Source organism: Stenella coeruleoalba (assembly GCF_951394435.1).
Source record: "Stenella coeruleoalba genome assembly, chromosome: 6".
Classification (NCBI taxonomy): domain Eukaryota; kingdom Metazoa; phylum Chordata; class Mammalia; order Artiodactyla; family Delphinidae; genus Stenella; species Stenella coeruleoalba.
In genome coordinates this window covers 83,869,995-83,894,996 of record NC_137151.1, presented here as the reverse complement: position 1 = coordinate 83,894,996, position 25,002 = coordinate 83,869,995, and the positions used below count along the sequence as shown (strand labels likewise).

General features: G+C 36.8%; 1 protein-coding gene across 2 annotated transcripts in view; it reads right to left on the bottom strand.

The window, feature by feature from the left end:
• The window catches only part of PMS1 (PMS1 homolog 1, mismatch repair system component), a 97,149-nt gene that overhangs the window by 52,739 nt on the left and 19,408 nt on the right, over positions 1-25,002 (bottom strand). For both annotated transcript variants that reach the window (XM_079924307.1, XM_079924308.1), the window contains one exon: positions 7,815-7,978. In XM_079924307.1, coding sequence (XP_079780433.1) covers positions 7,815-7,978 — 164 coding nt within the window. The remainder of the gene's footprint in view (positions 1-7,814; positions 7,979-25,002) is intronic.

The window sequence follows — 25,002 nt, the reverse complement described above, 5'->3', positions numbered from 1 at the left end:
TAATTCATGAAGGTACTACATATAAGAGAAGAAAGACAGATGCACCCATCCAAGAATAAAAAAAGGCATGTATACAGTATTATCATTTGCCTAGGCATTAACTAAATCAGGTATCCTCACATCTTTTCTGTTCTTCATTTTCTATGTGCAGTCAATCAGTCTCATTGATTCTTCCTTATAACAGCAATCACACTGTTTTCTATGCCCAATCTGCTTATCCTATTCAGACCCATAGTGCCTGAACGTTTGTTACAGCTTCCTAACTAATGTCACCATTTATAGCCTCCTATAATTTCTCCCAGCACACTACTACCAAACTAACTGTCTGAGGTAACACCCTGATCAAGTCACTTCCCCACTCCCAATTTTCTATTTAAAAAGAAAAAATCAGCCTAGCATTAAAGACCCTTTATAATCTAGCCTCAAATTGTCTTTCAGGATTTATCTTCCTGTATTCCTTTATATAAAATACTTACTCACCTAAACTGACTTATTCACTGCCTCTAAATGTGCTCTGTACTTTCCTACCTACATCTTTTATATTCATACTATTCCTCTACCTAGAATGATCTTGGTCCATTTATCTATATCAGCAAATTACACTGTAATAGAATTAGCCTATGACCCACCCACTTGTGGAGTTCTAGGTGAAATCACTTTTACAGGTTGTTCCTACTTCACTGCCAAGTGAAGTAACACCCACCTGCCAAGTGGCTAAAGTCAGCTGTCCCTCTTCTGTGACTTCCTAGGAGCCCTCCAGAAAAAAAGGGAAATGTCTCGAGTATAAAAGCTGATACTTGCTGTTTTCCCACCTCTCTTTTCTGATTCTAGTGACACCATTTACCACTGTATCTTTGGTGCTTTAATACCTATGTTCACAATCCCATATGGGCTAGTGCCACCAATGTGATAAGAGTACTCCTGTCCTCCATGCTCTCAATCCTTGATCACACTCATTATTTTAACACCTATTTTTTGAGTACCTACATGAAGTACTACCATCAACTAGGGACACATCGGTGAAAAAATAGTCAAAAATGCTTCCACTCATGGAAATTATATTCCAGAGGAGGAGAGAGAGACAATAAATTAAGATAAGTACAACAGGGATTCCCTGGTGGCGCAGTGGTTGAGAGTCCACCTGCCGATGCAGGGGACATGGGTTCGTGCCCCGGTCCGGGAAGATCCCACATGCCGCAGAGCAGCTGGGCCCGTGAGCCATGGCCGCTGAGCCTGTGCGTCCGGAGCCTGTGCTCCGCAACGGGAGAGGCCACAATAGTGAGAGGCCCGCATACCGCAAAAAAAAAAAAAAAAAAAAAAAAACAAAGATTTGGGGTGGTAGTTAGATCTATAAGTTTGGAGTTCAGAAGAGAGCTATAGAATGGAGATAAAAATTGAGGAGTCATCAATGTATAAATGATATCTAAAGGCATAAGACTGAATAAGCACATCAAGAAAAGAATATGTATGAGAATAAATTACACACACACACACACACACATATGAGGATAAATTCCAGAATTGAGCCACAGGACACTAAATGTTTACAAGTTAGGATATGAGGTGGAACTAGAAGACTGATAACAAATGGTAGAAAGATAGGAAAAAAACCAAGTATGTGTGTTGACCTAGAAGACAGGTGAAAAAGTGTTTCAAGGATGCGGAGATCAACTGTAGCAAATGTTAAGTAAGATAAGATCTGAGAAATGACCACTGGATTTAGAAATCTGAAAGTCAATGGTGACCTTGGTAAGAGTTGTGGACTGGCAGAAAGAGAAAGTCTGACTAGAGTGGGTTCAAGAGAGAATGGGGGGAAAGTAATTGGAGACAATGAATACAGACAAGTATTTTAAGAAGTTTTGCCCAAGTGAAGGAATTGGCCTTGCCTAGAAACATGACACATACATCTATAGCAACAGAAGGGAAGGCTGAATGTATGGGCACAATTGCAGACAGGTGGGTAGTTTGTAAAAGTTCTCCCTTGATTGCCTCAATTTTCTCAGTGAAATAGGACGTAAGATCAGGTTATGTTCTAGTTCCCTGTGCTACTCTTGTGAAGACAGGGAAGAAGGACTTGACTGTCTGAGAAGAGAACACATGAAATAGCCCTTTGGGACTTCCACTCAATGTGTGGATCGTGGGCCAGCAGCAACTGCACCACCTGGAGACTTGTCGGAAATGTAGAATCTCAGGCCCTCCCTGGCCTTCTAAATCAGGATCTGCACTTTTAACAAGATCCCCAGGTGATTTGTATGCACATTAAAGTTTGTTTAAAGCACTGATATAGGAGACCAGGAGAGAAAATGGGCAAGAGAAACACAGTATGACTACCAGGCAGTACAAAGATTAGTGATCGTGAATTTAAAGTGGTACTAGTAATTTTGATTTGCATTTCCCTAATAATCGGCAATGTTGAGCATTTTTTCATGTGCTTTTTTGGCCATCTGTATGTTTTCTTTGGAGAAATATCTATTTAGATCTTCTGCCCATTTTTTAATTGGGTGGTTTGGTTTTTTTTTTATATTGAGCTGTATGAGCTCTCTGTATATTTTGGAGATTAATCCCTTGCTAGTCACATCATATTTAGATATTTTCTCCCATTCTGTAGGTTGTCTTTTTGTTTTGTTTATGGTTTCCTCTGTTGTGCAAAAGCTTTTAATTATGTCCCATTTGTGGTATATATATACAATGGAATATTACTCGGCCATAAAAAAGAATAAAACAATGGCATTTGCAGCAACATGGATGGACCTAGAGATTATTGTACCATTAAGTGAAGCCAGAAAGAGAAAGATAAATATCATGCAATATCACTTATATATGGAATCCAAAAATAAAAAAAAGATACAAATGACTTTATACAGGTCATTTGTACAGAACAGAAATAGACCCCACAGACCTTATACAGAACAGAAATAGACCCCACAGACATAGAAAACAAACTTTTGGTTACCAAAGGAGAAAGGGGGGGGAAGAGGAATAAATTAGGAGTTTGGGATTAACATATATACCCTACTATATATAAAAGAGATAACCAACAGGGACCTACTGTATACCACAGGGAACTATACTCAATATTTTGGGGTTTTAATTTACAATGCTTTGTTAATTTCTGCTGTACAACAAAGTGATTCAGTTATATATATATATATATATATATATATATATATATATATATATATACACACACACACACACACACACACACACACACATACATATATATTCTTTTCCATTATGGTTTACTATAGGATACTGAACATAGTTCCCTGTGCTATACAGTAAGACCTTGCTGCTTATCCATTCTATACATAATAATTTGCATCTGCTAATCCCAGACTTCCAATCTCTCCCTCCCCCACCCCCTCTCCCTAGGCAACTACAAGTTTGTTCTCTGTATCTGTGAGTTTGTTTCTGTTTCGTAGATCAGTTCATTTGTGTCATATTTTAAATTCTACATATAAGTTATATTATGCGTTATTTGCCTTACTCTTTCTGACTTACTTCACTTAGTATGATAATCTCTATGGCATTATTTCATTCTTTTTTATGGTTGTATACTCAAAATTTTGTAATGCTAAGTGAGCATTAAGAGGAATACAGATATAAGCAAGATGCGGCCCCCCCCTTCCACAAGAGGCTGTTGGGACGGGGAGAGAGAATGCAAATCATTTCCAACAAAGCAAAAGTGACATAATAGGAATACACAGAAAATGCTACGGAAAAAGCTACATAATAACTAAGTCTTGCTGGCAGATAGGGGAAGACTTCAAAGACTTTTTTAACAGTGTGAGCAAACATCAAAATTAGAAATCAACTAAACTAGAATTTGACTTATATATGGCCCTCATCTTTTCTATATAATATTTCACAGAAGTTAGGTGAAAAGTAAAAGAAGTTAATATAACAAAGAAGAAAAATGAGAACCATTAAAAAAATTTATCATTAATTTGCAAATAAAAACAAATAAACAACCAACCAATCATGATTGATAATGAGCCCCAAGCTAACCTTAAAATATATCTGAAGGAACATCCACCTTCACTAATTAAAAAAGAAATAAAAACAAACCACCCAAACTTTCAAGGTTAGAACTGGAAGAATATATTCTTCAGAAGGAAGGGGCATTTGAACCATAGTCCTGGACTGGAATTTCTCTTTGATTATACTGCCTCCACAACACTGGCTGGGATGGGTGGGGGGAGGGGTGACCCTTTAATACTGGTCCAGTTATGGGCAAAGGACTTTTCCTTGATTCCTCACAGCACAGGTGAAACAAAACTGGGACATTCAAAAATACATGAGTAAGGGCTTCCCTGGTGGCGCAGTGGTTGAGAGTCCAACTGCCGATGCAGGGGACACGGGTTCGTGCCCTGGTCCGGGAAGATCCCACATGCCGCAGAGCGGCTGGGCCCGTGAGGCATGGCCGCTGAGCCTGTGCATCCGGAGCCTGTGCTCCACAACGGGAGAGGCCACAACAGTGAGAGGCCGGCGTACCGCAAAAAAAAAAAAAAACAAAAAAACATGAGTAAAAGGCTAAAAGATGCAAAGTAGAATAAAATGAACAAAGGGAATAACATGAATGTAAGGCATACAGATTATAAACTACCACTTATTTATCTTTAGTTTATAATCTAATAAATGTGTGCCTTCCTTCTCATTCTTGGTCATCATTCTTCCAGACTTCAAAAATAAATAAATTCATCCCAATAAGCCTTAACATTCATGTCACATGTAAGTGGGATAGGTAGAAAGACATTCCTTAAATTACTTCTCTCTCTCTTTTGTAAGAGACAGATCAGACCTTCTTATGTCAATAATATCCAATTCAGCTTTTTTTTTTTTTTTTTTTTTTTTTGCGGTACACGGACCTCTCACTGTTGTGGCCTCTCCCGTTGTGGAGCACAGGCTCCGGACGCGCAGGCTCAGTGGCCATGGCTCGCGGGCCCAGCTGCTCCACGGCATGTGGGATCTTCCCGGACCAGGGCACAAACCCGTGTCCCCTGCATCAGCAGGTGGACTCTCAACCACTGCGTCACCAGGGAAGCCCTCCAATTCAGCTTTTGCAATAACAGCAGGACTCTAATTATCAAGACAGGATTAAATTCAAAACAATTTTTTAAAATACAAATGATATTTTAAGCAAAGGAAAATCACGAAAATCCACAAGTATGAAGTATGAAAGTATCCCTTATCTGAAATCACATATTTACCATTATGTTCTAAACTAGTGGTCTATAAAATTACTCATGCACTTATGAAAGAGCTAATACTACTAAGTGGGTTTCAGATATCACCACATTGAGAAAAACTTCTAATTCTGGGAAATAGCTACTTTATAAATGAAAATATATGTAGCAGGACCTCACAGGGATTCAGTTACAAAACAAAAGTTGAAGACTGTAGTGCTCATCTAAGAAATGGCTCTAGCATTTCTCCAAACAAAATCTACTTTAAATAAAGTCACTGAATCTACTTGTAAATTATTTCTCTTTGGCTGTCTCATTATTCAATATGCTTTCAAGGAACATGGTGATGAAAGAAGAAAAATACCTCTTTCTAACATAACCATACTGGCAAGAACATCAACATTATCAGTATTCAAAGAATGTCTTGGCAGGTTAAACCTTCATAAAAAGAAGGAACACTATTTAATCCAAGATGTCAAAATAGCAATAGTACTTCTCATATTATGTGCAATATGATTGTTTGTTTCTAATGTAGAAAAAAATTTCAAAAAAAGAAGAGACAACAATATTGCCATCTTTAAATTTTAAGCTAAGGCAAAAAAATTCTTCAGAAAAGCACATAAAGAATGACAAACATAAGCATGTTTGTAAGAGCAGAGCAGGACTCAATGTTCAAAGAGATTTATGATAATGTATCAATGCTATTTTAGGACATTTAACAATATAACATTTGAGGCACAACAGCACTATTAATAAATAGAAGAGTGAAAAAATAATTTATACTAAAAGAAAAAAGCTTGAAAATATAATTGAGTCCATGATTTCCTTGTGTAATAATAGCTAATACTTAATTTTACTATAAAACTTTTGATACTCTTACATTACTTGCATGGTATAACACTCTCCAGGATTTGAACTGCATCTGAAATTACTGAAGACCACCGAGAGACCTGCGTTTGCTCAGTATAAGTTCAGATACGGTGTCTTCCAAAAATTATAAAATACAGTGTATTAAAAAATACTACTTTCCAGTTTCAAAAGAAAATGCCTACACTGATGATCTTACACAGATTGGGATAATAATATAAACTTATTCAAAGCTTAGAAGATATATATTTGACTTTAAATATGCATCTCCATTACACAGGGCAATAATATTCTTCTGTTTTCTCTTAAAACTTTTCTCTTTGGTTGTAGTCACTTTTCTTTTATAAAAATGTAGCTCCTGTCTTCATGTTTTACCTTTTTCCATTTGTTTTCCCTTCGTGATCACTGTTTCTTCTGCCCTTAATATTTTCTTAACTTGGGTAATTCAACTTTTAATGACTAAATGTCCTTTGGATCAAGAGGTCATAGGGTTATTTATATTAACAGGATGAGTCTCTATCTATCAACATCCTGAGGAATCCTAGCATGATAGAGCTGGAAGGGATCTCAAGGTATCATTTGGTTGAGCTCTATGCCAGCAGGAACAGGTGGCTGACTATTCTTAATGTTTTCTTTATTTTTTTAAGATGACCAAAGATTTTGATCATAAATATTCCACCATAACTTGGTTTAATATGGAATCTTCTTAATAACAAGTAAAAAGACATGGAGTGGAAAGAAAACTGGATGAAAAAGGGTTCTGACCTCAGTAGTATTACTTACTATAAAATAGAAAACAATTCCTTAGATCATTCTGAGCTTCAAGTTCCCCATACAAATAGAGATAAGGCTGTCTAACCCACAAGGTTATGGTAAGTGCTCTGAAACCTGGAAAAGAACTACACAAATGTAATGTAGTATTAAAATGGGAAGACAAAACAGTAGAGTGTGAAGAACCTATACTCTGTAGGCAGGTAAAGTTTTGAAACCCATCTTAACAATTTACCAGCTGTGCAACACTGAGCAGAGTATCATACCTCTGAGTTCAGAGGACAACTGCAAATTGATATAATGTCTACCTCACCTGGCTGTTGCTGTGGATATAGGAGTTTTACACACCTAGCATAGGCCCTGGCATTGTGTACACTCTTAATAAATGTTAACTCTCTACTCCCCATCAGGTTTCCAAACTTCTGCTGTGTGGTTCTACTCACCTTACATTAAATATTTTGAAGTGCATGTGTGGAATTTTATGAAAAACATAACAATCAGAAGATATGTAAACCTTTCTTTCCCCTAAGATTCATCAAGCAACAGGAGGAATTCCTTATCAGCCCTGCTTTGAAAAATGGAAAGAAATGAGGTAGTTTCCTTTAAAAACTTAACAAAAAACTCTTCCAAAGAAGAAACAGTTTAGAATAGAAGGTGGAAAATGTTACTAAATTGTGAATTCTTTAAAGGAAAAGAACAAGTCTTACTCATCGGCATAGTTAGGAAGCAAACATTTCTTGGATGGAAAAGTCTCTTGGTAGAATCACCTATCTTAGAAATTAAGAAATAAAAGGTTCAATCAGATTTCATATAGGTACAAGGTAACAAAGTAAAGATGCTCTTTAAACAATAAAGAAAAAGCTAAACAAATGTGGACACATTTTGAAAGAAGACTCTTTACATATCTAACTGATTTAGATAAAATATGTTGTCCCTTTATTATATCATATACCAAAAATGTCCTGTTGAAACTACAATAATGCTTACCTTGTTATGTACAAAAACAATCCTTACATCAGGTTTAAGTATACCATAGTTTATGAGGAGATCTTGGACCTTTTTTATTTCCTCTTTACATTTTTTAGCAGTTGAGTAAAATTGCTTTCTTACAGGTAGATTCTTAAACAATCGTAAAGCAGTTACAGTTGTACCTGTTGGTAGATAAGAGGAAAGCATATTTAGATGTGGAAGGAACTTCACAGATCTTCAAATCCACATACAATCAGTAATTAATCCCTTTTATCACTGAAGGCCAGTCCTCTTCAAACTCTGGGAACACAAAGAAGGCTCAACCTTGCAAGCTATTCTGATCCCTTGCTAGGCTCTCCTATTTGTAACAGGTCTGACCTGCTAAGTATGATCTCTTCTATGTGATCTAAACAAGAATAATCTTATTTCTACCACTGCAGAGAAACATGGGCTTACTAGAATGTACAGTATCTTAAGAAATCTGCAGATATTCAAACTACCTGGTGATGATGCTTATTCTGCACTTTGAAATACATAGGTGGTATAAGGCTAACAGCATATGTGATAACCTTAATTATTCAATTAAAAATTCTAATCTGATGCTCAACATCGCTAATTATCAGAGAAATGTAAATCAAACCTACAATGAGGTTATCACCTCATACTGGTCAGAATGGCCATCATTAAAAAGTCTACAAATAATAAATACTGGAGAGGGTATGGAGAAAAAAGAACCCTCTTACACTGTTGGTGGGAATGTAAATTGGTACCGCCACTATGGAAAACAGTATGGAGGGTCCTTAAAAAAAAGTTACCATATGATCCGGCAATCCCACTCCTGGACATATAGCTGGAGAAAATTCTAATTCAGAAAGAAACATGCACCCCAATGTTCACAGCAGCACTACTGACAATAGCCAAGACATGGAAGCACTCTAAATGTCCACTGACACATGAATGGATAAAGATGTGGTATATGTATACAGCAGACTATTACTCAGCCATAAAATAGAAATAATGCCATTTGCAGCAACACGGACAGACCTAGAGATTATCACACTAAGTGAAAAAAGTCAGACAGAGAAAGTCAAATACCGTATGATATCACTTATATGTGGAATTTAAAATATGATATAAATGAACTTATCTACAAAACAGAAACAGACCCATAGACATAGAAAACAAATTTATGGTTACCAAAGGAGAAAGGGCAGGAGGGAGGGATAAACTAGGAGTTTGGAATTAGCAGATACAAACTACTATATATAAAACACGTAAACAACAAGGTCCTACTGTATAGCACAGGGAACTATATTCAATATCTTATAATAACCTATAATGGAAAAAATATGAAAAATAATATATATATGTAAAACTGAATCACTTTGTTGTACACCAGGCACTAAGACAACATTGTAAATCAACTATACTTCAAATAAAAAAAAAATTCTTATCTGAAATAATATCTAATTGCCTGGTTTAATTTACCTCATCTCCTGAACAACAACAAATACGCAAAACACAGGATAATCTAACAAAAGGATTTTTTTAACTTTGAACTTATTTAACTAAAAAGTTGAGAGGTGGGATCAAGATAGCAGAGACAGAGGATACAGAGCTCACTTCCCCTCTCTAACACATCATAAATACAACTACTTGTAGAGCAATTCTTACTGAAAACAAACTGGAGACTGGCATTAAGACTCTTATACAACCAAATGTGTAAGAAAGATGCACATGAAATCAAGCAGGAGGGGAAGAGAAGCAAGTCTGTGTAATCCCCCTCCTCTTCTTGGAGGGGGCACAGATGCGGAGGGAGTACACAGGCTCAGAGATCCTCCCTGAGGAGTGAGCGGTTTGAACCACTTACTGGGCACCCCATCCATGGGGTCCAACACCAGGAAGATGAGTCGCTTCAGGTGGTTTGAAAACCAGCAGGATTGACAGTGGGGCTATAAGAAACCTAGACTCCACTCATGAAGAGCATGCACATGCTTGCTTACTCCTGAAATAAGGCAGAGGAAGCAGATTAAAACTGCCCAGGTCTCTGGCCTGTTTCCCAGTACCACCCCAGCACATACCTCAGACAAGCTGAGCATCCACTCTGGCCTCGGCTCATTCTGTGGCACAGCTCCACACTGTGACAGGGCTGCCACAGCCAAAGGGAGTGCACAGTTGTAGGGGATGGGGCTGGCTTGGACCTGGGGCAGCATCCAAATGGGGTAGGGGCAATCATTGCTGGCACTTGCAAAGGAAGTGGATTGGGAATAGTCCAGAACTCTGGTGCCAGGACAGCCATGGAGCATGCCTAGTCCACACTGAGCATTGGCCCTGGTCCCTCTTGCTCTACAGCATAGCTCCACATTAGGGCAAGGGCTGTCCTGGCTGAAAAGAATGCACAATTGTAGAGGGTGAAGCCGGCTCAGGCCCGATGCAGCATCTGAGCAGGGTTGAAGTCAGCCTCTGTTGGTGCTCCTGGAGAGAGTAGATCAAGAGTAGTATGGAATTCTAACTGGTGCCAGGACCACCACAGCCTGCACCCCGACCCATGAGAAGCACCCACACCAGCCTCTCTTGCTCCAGATCCCCTTAAGGGCAAGTGTGCCAGTGCTGGGAGGGGAGAGCACACACTTAGAGGGAAGAGAGCCAGCTCAGACCTGACCCTCAGACCTTCTATTCCAGCAACATGGGACCTGATCCCATCCCCAATAGGGTGGTATTGGCCACTGAGCAGAGAAGCCCCAGCTCACACGTGACTCTGGTTCTAGCCCATCTATCTCTAGCCCTACTCCCCAACCAAGGTGAAAGCTGCCACTACTCCATAGGGGAAGATGTAACTCATGCTCATATAAAATCCAGCTCTCCCACCAAAGGCACCTGGCACACACAGACAGTATAGGGATGCTCCCAGACAAGGATGCCACTACAAGGCCAAGATAAGTAACTGTTTCACCAAATTCCATAGAGACAGAAAAAGTTAAGCAAAATAAGAAGACAGAGGAATTTGTTTCAAATGAAAGAACAAGAGAAAACCCATGAAAAAAACAACTAATGACACAGGTAAATAATTTACTAGATAGAGTTCAAAGCATTAGTAATAAGAATGCTAACTGAACTTGGGAAAAGAACAGATGAACAAAGTGAGAACTTTAACAAGGAACTAAAAGGAAACAAAAAAGAACCAGTCAGAACTGAATACAATAACTGAAACAAAAAACATAGTGGAAAGAATTAACAGTAGACTTGGTGATACAGGAAGAACGCATAAGTGATCTGGAATATGAATAATGGAAATCACCCAATCAGGACAATGAAAAGAAAAACAAATTTTAAAAAATGAGAAGAGTTTAAGGGACCTCTGGGACAACATCAAGCATACCAACACTTGCTTTGTAGGGGTCCAAGGAAAAGACAGAGAGAAAAGGGGTCGAAAATATATTTGATGAAATTATGGCTGAAACCTTCCCAAACCTGAAGAAGGAAAGAGATATCCAAATACAGGAAGCATAGAGGGTCCCAAACAAAATGAACCTAAACAGACCCACATCAAGACATATCATAATTAAAATAGAAAGATTAAAGATAAAGGGAGAATTCTAAAGGCAACAACCACCCCCCCACAAAGAGTCATATATAAGGGAACCCTCATAAGGCCATCATTTGATTCTTCTGCAGAATCTTTGCAAGCCATCAGGGAGTGGCATGATATATATAAAGTGCTGAAAGGAAAAAACCTACAACCTAGGGTATACTACCCAGCAAGATTACCATTTAGAATTGAAGGAGAGATAAAGAACTTCTCAGACAAGCAAAAACTAAGAGTTCATCAATAATAAAATGACTTTAAAAGATATGTTAAAAGGTCTTCTCTAAGAAAAAGAAAAGGCTACAACAAGAAGTAATAATCTGTTGGAAAGTAAAATCCCACTATTAAAAACAAATATAGGGAACTCCCTGGCAGTCCAGTGGTTAGGACTCGAAGCTTTCACTGCTGAGGGCCCCGGTTCAACTCCTGGTCGGGCCTGGGTTCAACCCCTGGTCGGAGAACTCAGATCCTACACGCCGCATAGCACAGCCAAAAAAAAAAGCAAAAACCAATATATAGTAAAGGCTGTCCATCAACCACTTAAATATGCATGCTACTATGAAGATTAAAAGACAAAAAATTGTAAAATTAACTATAACTACAATACAGGTTAATGGATAAAAATGAAGATGTAAAATATGACATCAAAAACACAAAATGTGGGAGAAGGGAGGAAAAAAATGTAGATCTTTTATAATGTGTTTGAACTTAAAGGACTACCAGTTTTAAACAAGTAGATACAATTATAGGTCAACATATATGAACCCCACGGTAACCATAAATCAAAAACTACAATAGAGGGAGTACCCTGGTGGCTTAGTAGTTAGGATTCCAGGCTTTCACTGCCATGACCCAGGTTCAATCCTTGACCAGGGAACAGATCCTGCAAGCGGCATGCGCAGCCAAAAAAAAAAAAAAAAAAAAAATACGATTCACAAAAACTAGAGAAAGGAAGACAAGCATACCACTAAAGAAAATCATCAAATCATAAGGAAAGAACCTAAAAGAAGACGACTGAGAAAATATACGGAAACAACCAGACGATAAGTAACAAAATTGCAATAAGTACGTACCTATCAATAATTACTTTAAATGTCAATGAACTAAATGCTCCAAGCAAGAGACACAGGATAGGGTCTTCCCTGGTAGTGCAGTGGTTAAGAATCTGCCTGCCAATGCAGGGGACACGGGTTCGAGCCCTGGTCCAGGAAGATCCCACATGCCGTGGAGCAACTAAGCCCGTGTGCCACAACTGCTGAGCCCGCGTGCTGCAACTACTGAAGCCCATGTGCCTAGAGCCCATGCTCCGCAACAAGAGGCCACCACAATGAGAAGCCCACGCACCGCAACAAACAGTAGTTCCCGCTCACCGCAACTAGAGAAAGCCCGCGCATAGCGATGAAGACCCAACGCAGCCAAAAATAAATCAATAAATTTATTTAAAAAAAAAAAAAGACATGGGGTAGCTGGGAATTCCCTGGTAGCCTGGTGGTTAGGATTCTGGGCTTTCACTGCTGAGGGCCCAGGTTTGATCCCCTGATAGGGGAACAAGCTGTGGGGCATGGCCAAAAAAAAAAAAAAAAAAAAAGAGAAAGAAAAGCCATAGGATGGCTGATTGGATTACAAAACAAGACCTGACTATATGCTGCTTACAAGAGACTCACTTTAGAGCTAAAGACATACATAAAATGAAAGTGAGGGGATGGAAAAGGATATTTCATGCAAATAATAACAAGAAAGCTGCGGCAAATAATACTGATATCGAACAAAAAACACTGTAAGACAAAATCTGTAACAAAAGACAAAGAAGAGAATTATACAGTAATAAAGGGATCAATACAAAATGAGAGTTTAATACTCATTAATATATATGCACCTAACAGAGGAACACCTAAATATATAAAGCAAATATTAACATATATAAAGGGAGAAATTGACAATGATATAATAATAGTAGGGGACTTTAACACCCCACTTACACCAATGGACAGATCATCCAGAAAAAAAAAAAATCAATAAGGAAATAGTAGTTTTAAATAACACATTAGACCAGCTGGACTTAATAGATACCTACAGGACATTCCATCCAAAACAGCAGAATACACATTCTTTTCAAGTGCACACAGAATGTTCTCCATGCTAGAGATCACAGGCTAGACCACAAAACAATTCTCAAAAATTTAAGAGAACAGGGCTTCCCTGGTGGGGAAGTGGTTGAGAGTCCGCCTGCCGATGCAGGGGGCGCGGGTTCATGCCCTGGTCTGGGAGGATCCCACATGCTGCGGAGCGGCTGGGCCCGTGAGCCATGGCCGCTGGGCCTGCGCATCCGGAGCCTGTGCTCCGCAATGGGAGAGGCCACAACAGTGAGAGGCCCGCGTACAGCAATAAAAAATAAAAATAAATAAAAATAAATTGAAAAAAATTTGAGAACAGAAATTACACCAAGCATTTTTTCTGACCACAACAGTATGAAACTAGAAATCAATTACAGAAAGAAAAGTGGGAAAAACACAAACACGTGGAGACTAAACCACATGCTACTAAAAAACTGATGGGTCAATGAAGAAACTAAAAAGGAAATTAGAAAATACCTTGAGACAAATGAAAAAAAAAACACACCTTTACAAAATCTATCACATGCAGCAAAAGCAGTTCTCAGAGAGAAGTTTATAGCAATCCAGGCCTACCTCAAGAAATAAGAAAAATCTCAAATAAACAACCTAAACTACCATCTAAAGGAATTAGGAAAAAAAAGAACAAGCACAGCCCAAATCAGCATAAGGAATGAAATAATAATGATCAGAGAGGAAATAAAGAGTCCAAGAAAACAATAAAAAAGATCAACAAAATCAAGAGCTGGTTTTTTAAAAATATAAACAAAATGGATAAGCCTTTAACCAGGTTCATCAAGAAAAAGAGAATCCAAATAAACAAAACAAGAAAATGAAAGAAGAGAAACAACAACCAATATCACAAAGATACGAAAAAATCTTAAGAAAATACTATAAACTGTCATATGCCCACAAATTGGACAACCTACAAGAAATGGATAAATTTCTAGAAATATAATGTTCCAAGACTGAAGCAGGAAAAAATAGACAATCTGAACAAACTGATCACTAGCAGTGAAACTGATTTTATAATAAAAAACTCCCAGTAAACAAAAGCCCAGGACCAGAGAAGCTCACATGGGAATTCTACCAAACATATAAAGCAGAAATAATACCTATCCTCTCAAACTATTCCAAAAAATTGAAGAGGAAGGAACGCTCCCAAATTCATCCTATAAGGCCTCCATTAACCAGATACCAAAACCAAAGACACTACAAAAATAAAATTACAGGCCGATCTCTGATGAGCATAGATGCAAAAATCCTCAACAAAAGATTAGCAAACCAAATTCAACAATATATAGAAAAGGATCATACACCATGATGAAGTGGGATTTATTCCAGGGATGCAAGGATGGTCTGACATCTGTAAATCAATCAATCTGATACACTATATTAACAAAAAGGATAAAAATCACATGATCATCTCAATAGACACAGAAAAAGCATCTGATAAAATTGAACCATTCATGATAAAAACTCTCATCAAAGTTGGTATAGAGGGAATGTATCTTAACATAATAAAGACCGTTGATGACAAACGCAGTTAATATCATGCTCAACAGAACAACACAAGGATGCCCACTCTTGCCATTTCCATTTAACATAGTATTGGAAGTGCTAACCACAGCAATCAGACAAGAAAAAGAAGTAAAAATAATCCAAATTGGAAAGGAAGAAGTAAAACTCACTTTTTGCAGATGACTTGATATTACACATTGAAAACCCTGAAGTCTCCCCCCAAATAACTACTAGTACTAATAAATGAATTTAGTAAAGAAGGATACAAGATTAATATACAGAAACCTGATGGTAATAATGAAATAACTAATAACTAATAATTAACTATCAGAGAAAGAAAAGAAGAAAACAACCTTATTTAAAATTGCATCAAAAATACCTAGGAATGAACTTAACCAAGGAGGTGGAAGATCTATATTCTGAAAACTATAAAACACTGATGAAGGAAATTAAAGATGATACAAAGATATGGAAAGATATCCCGCGTTCATGGATTGGAAGAATTAATATTGTTACAATGTACATCCTACCCAAAGCAATCTACACATTTAATGCAATCCCCATCAAAATACCCCTTGACATTTTCACAGAATTACAACAAATAATTCTAAAATTTATATGGAACCACTAAAGATCCTGAAGAGCCAAAGCAATCTTGAGAAAAAAGAACAAAGCTGGAGGTATCAGACTGACTTCAGACTACACTACAAAGCTTCAGTAATCAAAATAGTATGGTACTGGCACAAAAATAGACACATAGATCAGTGAAACAGAATAGAGATCCCAGAAATAAACTCAGGCACTTATGGTCAATTAATGACAAAGAAGGCAAGAATATACAATGGAGAAAAAATGGTCTCTTCAATAAGGGGTACTGGGAAAACTGTACAGCTACATGTAAAATGAAATTAGAACATTTTCTCACACCACTTACAAAAATAACCTCAAAATGGATTAAGTATCTAAATATAAGACTAGAACATCTAGAAGAAATCACAGGCATAACATTCAGACATAAATCAGAGCAATATTTTTTTGAACGTGTCTCCTAAGGCAAAGGAAACAAAAGCAAAAATAAACAAATGGGGCCTAAATAAACTGAAAAGCTTTTGCATGGCAAAGGAAACAGTTATCAAAACAAAAAGACAACCTACTGAATGGGAGAAAATATTTGCAAATAATATGACCAATAAGGAGTTAACATAAAAAATATATAAACAACTCAAACAACTCAATATCAAAAAACAACACACCTGATTAAAAAGTGGGCAGAAGACCTGAATAGACATTTTTCCAAAGAAGATATACAGATGGCTAGCAAGCATGTGAAAAGATGCTCAACAGTGCTTGATCATTAGAGAAATGCAAATCAAACCACAATGAGTTATCAACTCACACATGTCAGAATGGCTATCATATGACTGCAAATAAACTGGCAAGGATGTGGGGAAAAGCAAACCCTAACACACTGTTGGTAGAAATGTAAATTGGTGCAGCCACTATGGAAAACAGAATAGAGGTTCCTCAAAAAACTAAAAATAGAACCACCATATGATCCCACAATTCCACTCCTGGGTATGTATCTGAAGAAAACAGAAACATTAATTCTTAAAGATACATGCACCCCAACGTTCACAGTAGCATTATTTACAATTGCCAAGATATGGAAACAACCTAAGTTGCCAAGATATGGAAACAACCTAAGTGTCCAACCACAGATGAATGGATGAAAAAGATGTGGTGCATATATAGAATGGAACGCTACTCAGCCATGAAAAAAATAATGAAATTCTACCATTTGCAACAACATGTATGGACCTAGAGGGTACTATGCTTAGTGAAATAAATCAGACAGAGAAAGACAAATACTGTATGATTTCACTTATATGTTGAATCTAAAAACAACAACAAATGAATGAAGATAATAAAACAGATTCACAGATGTAGAGAACAAAATACTGGTTACTAGTGGAGTGAGAAGGGGGAGGGGCAAGATAGGAGTAGAGGACTAAGAGGTACAAACTGCTTTGTATAAAAGAAACTACAAGAATATATTGTACAGCAGAAGGAATATAACCAGTATATTATAATAACTTTAAATGGAGCATAATCTATAAAAATACTGGATCACTACATTGTACACCTGAAACTAATATTGTAAATCAACTATATTTCAATAAAAAAAAAGAAAAAACGTTGAATAAAGGTATAAAAAGTATATTGCTTAAATATCAGGTTAATAATTAGCTTTTGTTGGGGAAAAAAACATGAAATTAGTACTGGATGCTTTCTCAAGGCCATAAACTGTTAAGTCTGTGTTTTTTCAAACACTGAGCAACTTTTAAAACTACCAGTCACCAGCTAATCCCGACTTATTAAATCAATCTCCTCACATGATTCTAATGAATGTACCGCAGGGTTGAGATACAAAGCACTGAAAAGTCAAAAAAACAATTTAGTGTATGGTTTCTCAAACATTTACTGTGGGGGCTGACTGGTGCATTTCAAGATGTGTAGCTGCATCCCTGGGCCTCTACCTACTAGATGCAGTCGGCACCCAATCCAGTTGTGACAATCAAAAATGTCTCCAGAAAATGTCAAATGCCTCCTGGTGGGGGTAGGAAATTGCCCTTGGTTGAGAATCACTGATTCAGTATACAGCAACTAGCATTAAAAACAAACAAACAAGAAAAACTAAAATACAAATAGACTGAACGAGAACAAAAATAGAATGCATCACACATAGTAAGTGTATATATTGCATTAAGAATTTTTGTTTTGATTAGATTTGTATAAACTGGGTTGCTATGTAAAATGTATTTCTTACTGTGAATTGGAATCAAAAAACCTGAAAGTTGCTGCAAAGGTCAACTTTTGACCTACTGCTCATAAGAAATGGCAAAAACACAAAGAAATGACAATCAAGAGGGAAATATAAGACTTAGAAGCCTAGCATAAAATCAGGAGTTCCAGGAAGAGAAAAAGAAACAAATGCAGATGTAATTAAATAAGTAATAGAAGAAAATCTTCTTGAGTTAAAGGCTTGAGTGCAGGTTTCAAGAGCTTAGAGCATTACAAGTAGGAATTAAAAAAAAAAAAAAGACACCACATTCCACTGTAAGTCCTAAATTTTAAGGAGAACGGAAAGGTTTTCCAAACCTTCAGAAAGCATAAGTTCCTTATGAGGAAAGACTTGCATCAAATTTGTTATCTATAACAGTAGAAGACAACCTCAAACTACTTAGGTGTAATTAAGAAACTTACATCAAGATATGATATGTATATGGACAAAATGTAGACAGTTTGGGACCTGCAAGGATTTGAAAGTATATCAACCAAAGTATCTATGATGAAAACAGTGGAGGATGAACACTAAACAAGCGACAATTATATCAAAACAAGAGATTTCACAATAAGAGAAGAAAATAAACTTGGTGATCAAAGAATCTTAAGACCTGAATGTAAACAGAAGATGGTAATGTAGCTGGCATTTACAATATAATTGTTAAATAAAGATTTTTAAAATGTAAGAAATATCATGTTGGGGAAATCCTACCAATAGCTTGGAACTCAATGTTTTAAATGATTCTTACATTGGGTAATAACTGGAGAAAAGAGTTAGGAATAAAGAGGGATAAAGCTTACAGGGTCCTATATAACCTTCACTATGGATATCTTCTTTCCTCTCAATGTCCTTCCTTCTGTTATTCCAGCGCATCAGATTTCTTTCCACCTGAGGGCTTTTGCACATGTTCTATCCCCTACCCTTTGCATAGCTAACTCCTTTATCAACCTTCAGTCTCAATCTAAGTAACACCTCTTTAGAGAATCCATTCCTGAATGCCCTATCAAAGGCTGTTGCTCCCAAAGTTAAATCACGTTTTATTTCTTCCTAGAAATGATCAATATTTGAAAAAACTTGTGTCTGCCTCTTCTTTTAGAATACAAGGAGCATGAGAGCAAGTAACTGTCTACCATGTTTGCCATTAAATCCCCAGCACTTCAAACAATGACTAATAAGCTGTGGGCAATTAATTAAGAATTTTTGAACAAATGAATGAATGCACTGAAGAAAGAAAATAAAATAAATAAGGTAGTAGGTAGAAACTTTGTTTAAATTGTTTCTGTAGTTAAAGAAGCACACATTGTATTTTTATAATTTTTGGAAGGGAATTTACTATAAAAGAAAAAAACAAAGAAAACAAGGTTAGGGAAAAAAAGATCTTTGTGGAATAGGACCAAAGGAAAAGCTGTATTTCTACTTTGCTCACACCTGATGTTTTCTGCTTTTTTTCTCTTGATTAGGTGCTTCATTAGCATATCACAGTCAGCCTTCCATATCAGTGGGTTCTGCATCAGCGGATTCAACCAACCACAGATCCAAAATAGTTGGGAAAAAAAAAAATCCAAAAAGTTCCAAAAAGCAAAACTTGAATTTGCTGCGTGCAATGGCAACAATTTACATAGCATTTACAATGTATTAGGTATTATAAGTAATTTAGAGATGATTTAAAATATATGGGAGGATGCATGTAGGTTATATGCAACTACTACACCATTTTATATAAAGGACTTGAACATCTGAGAATTTTGGTATTCGCAGGGGGCCCTGGAACCAATCGGATACTGAGGGATGACTGTACTAACAATTTAAAATGGTTTTCTTTTTTGGCCTCCCTCCATTTTTATGTAGGGTATTTTCTTGGCCTAAATGTACATGTCACTTCCACCAAAGAACAAAAGTCCTAGAAACACCACAGTATTCCTCACTAGTAACACCGTGGTGCTGGTATTCTCTGCCTTAGGGAAGTAAAAAAGCTACTGTTAAGTTCTGAGGTAAAGTTGACAGATCAAGGAATGCACGCAGAACAAGTATGCACTCTGCCTCCATTGCTAAACAGAGGTCACACTCACAAAAGAATTCACATCACACCCTGTTCTGAAACCTCTTATGCCTTCTGCTCATCTCACGCTACATTCTCCCTAGATTTTTCCTCCACTCCAACAGCTTCAACTGCCTTTCATATGCCAATGATTCTTTTCATCAAAACTGTAAGAAACACCATACTGTTATGAAACTCTAAAGAAGATAAAACAGGCCAATTAAAGTATGCTACAATGCCTTAACAGTCCCATGCAAAACAGAACTAGTCACACCAGACTTTCATGCTTTGATATTACTTTCAACTAGTCCCATGGATAAGGCAATTTCCTCTGGTGTCTTCAATTTCAGTGCTTGGCATGTGACAGCAATCCTTTTGCATTTAACGCAGCTTTTTTCACTTGTGGCTATTTTCTCTTTTTAGGTCTCATAAAGCATTTGTTGCTTCAGAAAGAAAATACAAAATTGTTGTTTATTCCTGAAATCAACACACAAATTACAAACAATGCACAAAACTGCTTGTCCAAAAAGGATTTGAGGAAGCCATTTATTATAAGCCACAACCTGTTTTCAGAGATGTCAAAACATGCATCTTATAATTAAGATATATATCTTAGACCTATAACACTCAAGTTATATACAGATGCTTATTCAAAATTATTACCTGGATATCCCAAAGATACCTCAAATCACCACACACAGACCTGAACTCATAATCTTTCTTCTTGAGTCTGATACTACATCTATCCTCCCTTTCTCACATAACACTGACATCCAACAGTTTCTAAAAGCAGGTACTCTAGATTTCCTCTACCTCTTACTACCAATATTGCTTAAGTCACCTAGCCCTATCCATTCTATCCCCAAAATATCTCTCAAATTTATGTCAAGTTCCTTCCTTCTCCTCAAACCTTAGTTCAGGATAACATCTCTTCCAGTAAGACATAAATTACGGTAGGAGTTATAATGTCTTACTGGTTAATTTTTTTAAATAGCATGATATCCATCCTCTACCTAAAAAGTTTCAGGGGCTCATCACTGGTTGCAAGAAAGGGTACAAACTCCTTACCATGATAAAACAGGCCCATCATAACCTAATATCCAAGTTACCATTTTCTTACCTAATCTCCTGCATCTACTACCTCCAAACATTCTCACAGAACTTTGCTATGTCATGCTTAGTATACCAGTTTATCTACTTTATTGGCTTTTTTAGCTATACTTCTTTGTATTATTTTTAGTGGTACATTTTTTAGTTCTAGAATTTTCATTAGGTTCTTTTTTAGAATTCCATTTCTCTGCTGATATTCTCCACCTTTTACCAATTGACCATCTTTTCCTCTAAATTCTTTAACAGTAGTTTTAAAAGTTCTTGTCCCTAATTCAAACATCTGCAAGTTTGCTTATATCAACTATTTTTTCTCTTGACTATGAACCTCACTTTCCTTTCTTCATGTCTCTCAATACTTTTATTTTCATCAGACATAATATATAAAAGAACAATAGATATTGAAATAGATATTTTCCCCCAGTGAACGTACTTCATTTTCTCATCAAACAGCTAGAGTGAAGAATAGAGCTCTTCAATATATAATTAGAGGAGTTCATCTGGGTTGGAGCTGAGTTGCCCCTTTATTTAGTTCCAGTTCACTTCTGGTTTCAAATGTCTTGAGGATGGAATCGGGTCTCTCTCTGCCTCTAGCAAGGCTTCGGGATCTAAGTACTGTAAGACTTTAAGATATTTCTCTCTCTAGCTCAGTCCCAACTTTCTTCACCACTGCTTACTCAGCAAAAGTCCTGATGAGATTTGGCTTCTTGGGTGAACTAGCTCTGTGTTTGAGGATCCTATCCTCCAATCTGTCATGTCAGCTCACATGTGGCTAATAAAGTTCAGCTGGTTTCTCCTAGGGCCATAAAAGATCCCTTGTCTATAGTAGGCTTGCTCCTTTGCATGCCTATGCCTCCAGGCTCAGTTAATGCTCTCAGGGATACAAGCAGCCACCAATCTCTTTGTGCCTAGGTGCACCTAAGAAGGGTCATCTTCCTCTTAAACTTGGTTCATTTAATTTCTTTGTGACACAGTTCTCCAATGAGTTTTAAAAAATACAAGATTTTAACTTATGTGTTTTTCCCCCTCATTGTTACACAGAGAGCAATGGTCTCCCGAAATCTTCTAGAGCCATCATTCTTCTCTTATTGAAAGGTTATGCTCTCACCCCTCCTTACTACCATTTTCAAACTCAAATGTTATCTTTTCTGAAAAATTCGCTCACCTTCCTCTAGGCAGCTGGTGGCTTCTTTTTACTGTCATTGCCTGTTTACTCATCTGTGTTCTCCACTCGTCTGTGAATTCCTTTCACTCACCTGTGTTCTCCACTAGCCTGTGCAAATATAATGACATACACTGTAGCTGTGGACAGATGGTGGGAAGGAAGGTAGGCAGAAATCAGTAGGGCAAAATATGTGTTCATGAAAGGAAAAGATGTATGTTGGCTTTTAAATATATCTCTGCATCCAAGACCACACTGTACCTAATCCATATATTAATTGATAAATTATTGCTTCAACAGCTAAAACTGTTTTCTCTGAACAAACTGAGAATTACCAGTAAGCCAAGAATTATATATATGTTCAAATAAAACTTAATGATGGAAAACTCTGCTGATTCCAAATGAAATGTATATCCTTAAAAAAAGTACCAAGTAATACTGGCCAATAGGGAGGAGGCCCTAGTATACTATCATGTTTTACAAGAGAACTGCTCAGCTCTCTAACTTTAGCACATTCTATAAACACCAGAATTAAACTGCAGTCTGTAATATGCTCTCTGTTATATTTTTACATGACTCTATGTTATGCCATTTATAAAAGCAGCTATTTATATTCCTAATGTAAAGAGGTATGATTGCTTTACTGTATCAGAGTTTTCTTAAACTATTTAATGAATAAAGTTCCATTCTCAACATGAAAAAAAAATCCTTAAACACCTGCACAATCACACATAGCAGGGATTTACAAAGAACATGATGCATTACTCTAATAACTCTAATAAGAGTAGGGAAAGGATATACCCTGATCACAGTACTTTAAATATACTACTTTTGATATCTGAGAAATTCCTAAGGCAGAAGTACTAGGAGGTGTTAAAAGAATTTGTCCAGGAGGGTAAATCAACTTAGAAAGCTTAATGCTGATTATCTAGGGTAAAGAGAATAGAAGCGATGACAGAAAAAAGATACGGCCAAAACAAATAATTTAGTCAGAGTTCTTGGTAAAAGAATTTAAAAGCTAGAAGTTTATTTTTACATTTCTTGTTAATTTTAAAAACGTCTTAGAACTGAACAGAAGGGTAATTTAAAATGACATTCTATTAAACACATAAATCATTTTAAATGATTAAATTAATCCATAAAACAAATACCTACATCTGGAAAAAACAGAACTGGAATCTCTAGTAAAACTATTCTTAAACATTTTAAAACATGTTTTAAAGGGGTAATGGATTTTCCAATGCCTAAGAAAGATTCTGTCGTAAGTTGTCCCTGCATCTACAGTTAGGCTATCTACAGGTGTCATCATCCTATCAGATGATATGAGGAGTAACTGCTAAGCAAGTATATTCACACCACAGCAGAAATTAATCTACAAGAACCCTAAATGCACAGGTATTAATTAGGATGGTTGTACTGTAGTTTTATGTTACACAGAAAATATTTAAATGACAGGTGGTGAAATGTGAGTCTGTGATTCAATCACTCAAAAACTATCAGCACTAAGGCAATATAAATGTAAAAGACTTTTGAAAGTGCTTGTGGATTTTTATATGTCTACATAGAGCAATAAGAAACTAAGAGTTTGACTTTTTGTTGTTTTCCTAGGCAACCAGCTGTAATTGGGGGAAAAAAGTGAGTTACAAAAGGCAGTGACTGGTTTCGCAAATGTTGACCTTCTAAGTGGGTAGTTTCTTAAGATAAAAGGAATATGCTAAAGAAAATAAGGTTCATTTACTGACTGTAGAAATTTCTTAATATGCTTATGTGGTCTCACTAAAGTAGAGAAGACTCATGTCAGCAAGAAAAAAAAAATCAATAAGCGACTGGGCAAAGATCAGAAGGATACCATATTTAAGGACTGTTATTTCATAGTTCCCATGGAAATGGATACAGAAAAGCATGAGAAGTATGAGTGATGCAGAGCCACTGGCCATCCAGATTAGACTGGCTACTACCAAGATAAAAATAAATACAGTTAAGTTTTATAAGGTGACTAGATTACTTCAAAGTACTCCATAGGCTAGCCACTCAAATATCTCCTAATGGTTTCTTAATCTCAACTCTCAAGAACTGGGGTCAGAGCATTTCTGAATAGGGACAATATTAAAAAATGCCTTCTCCTTGGCTTTATCTTCAGTACATAAAAAAGAAAAAAAATCACAATCTATTACTTTTAATTAAAACATGTACAATATAATACATCAAATTAAATCACTATTAGACTTGAGCTCATTTTTATTAACTGAATAAATGAGAAAAAAGTGTGTTTTCTTAAGAATTCCTATTAACTCTTTATTTTTTTTTTTGCAGTACACGGGCCTCTCACTGTTGTGGCCTCTCCTGTTGCGGAGCACAGGCTCCATAAGCACAGGCTCAGTGGACATGGTTCACGGGCCTAGCCGCTCTGCGGCATGTGGGATCTTCCCGGACCGGGGCACGAACCCGCATCCCCTGCATCGGCAGACGGACTCTCAACCACTGCACCACCAGGGAAGCCCTATTAACTCTTTATGTAGATGCAAAAATAATTCTTAATGGGCAAAAGTAATAAGTAACTAATTTGAGGATTTATAAAATAAGAGAAAGGATGAGAAAATTTGGTATCAGTATTAAGATACAAGAAAATAAATTTCAATGAAGACAAAGAGAAGTCATTTGAAAATAAAATAAATCCAATAATTTAACATGAAAACTGGAGGGAAGAAACCACAGAAAAACATATAGTGCTTTGACAGGGAGATCAGCTCAGTGCTTTGTGACCACCTAGAGGGGTGGGATAGGGAGGGGGGGAGGCAGACGCAAGAGGGAGGGGATATGGGGATATAAGTATATG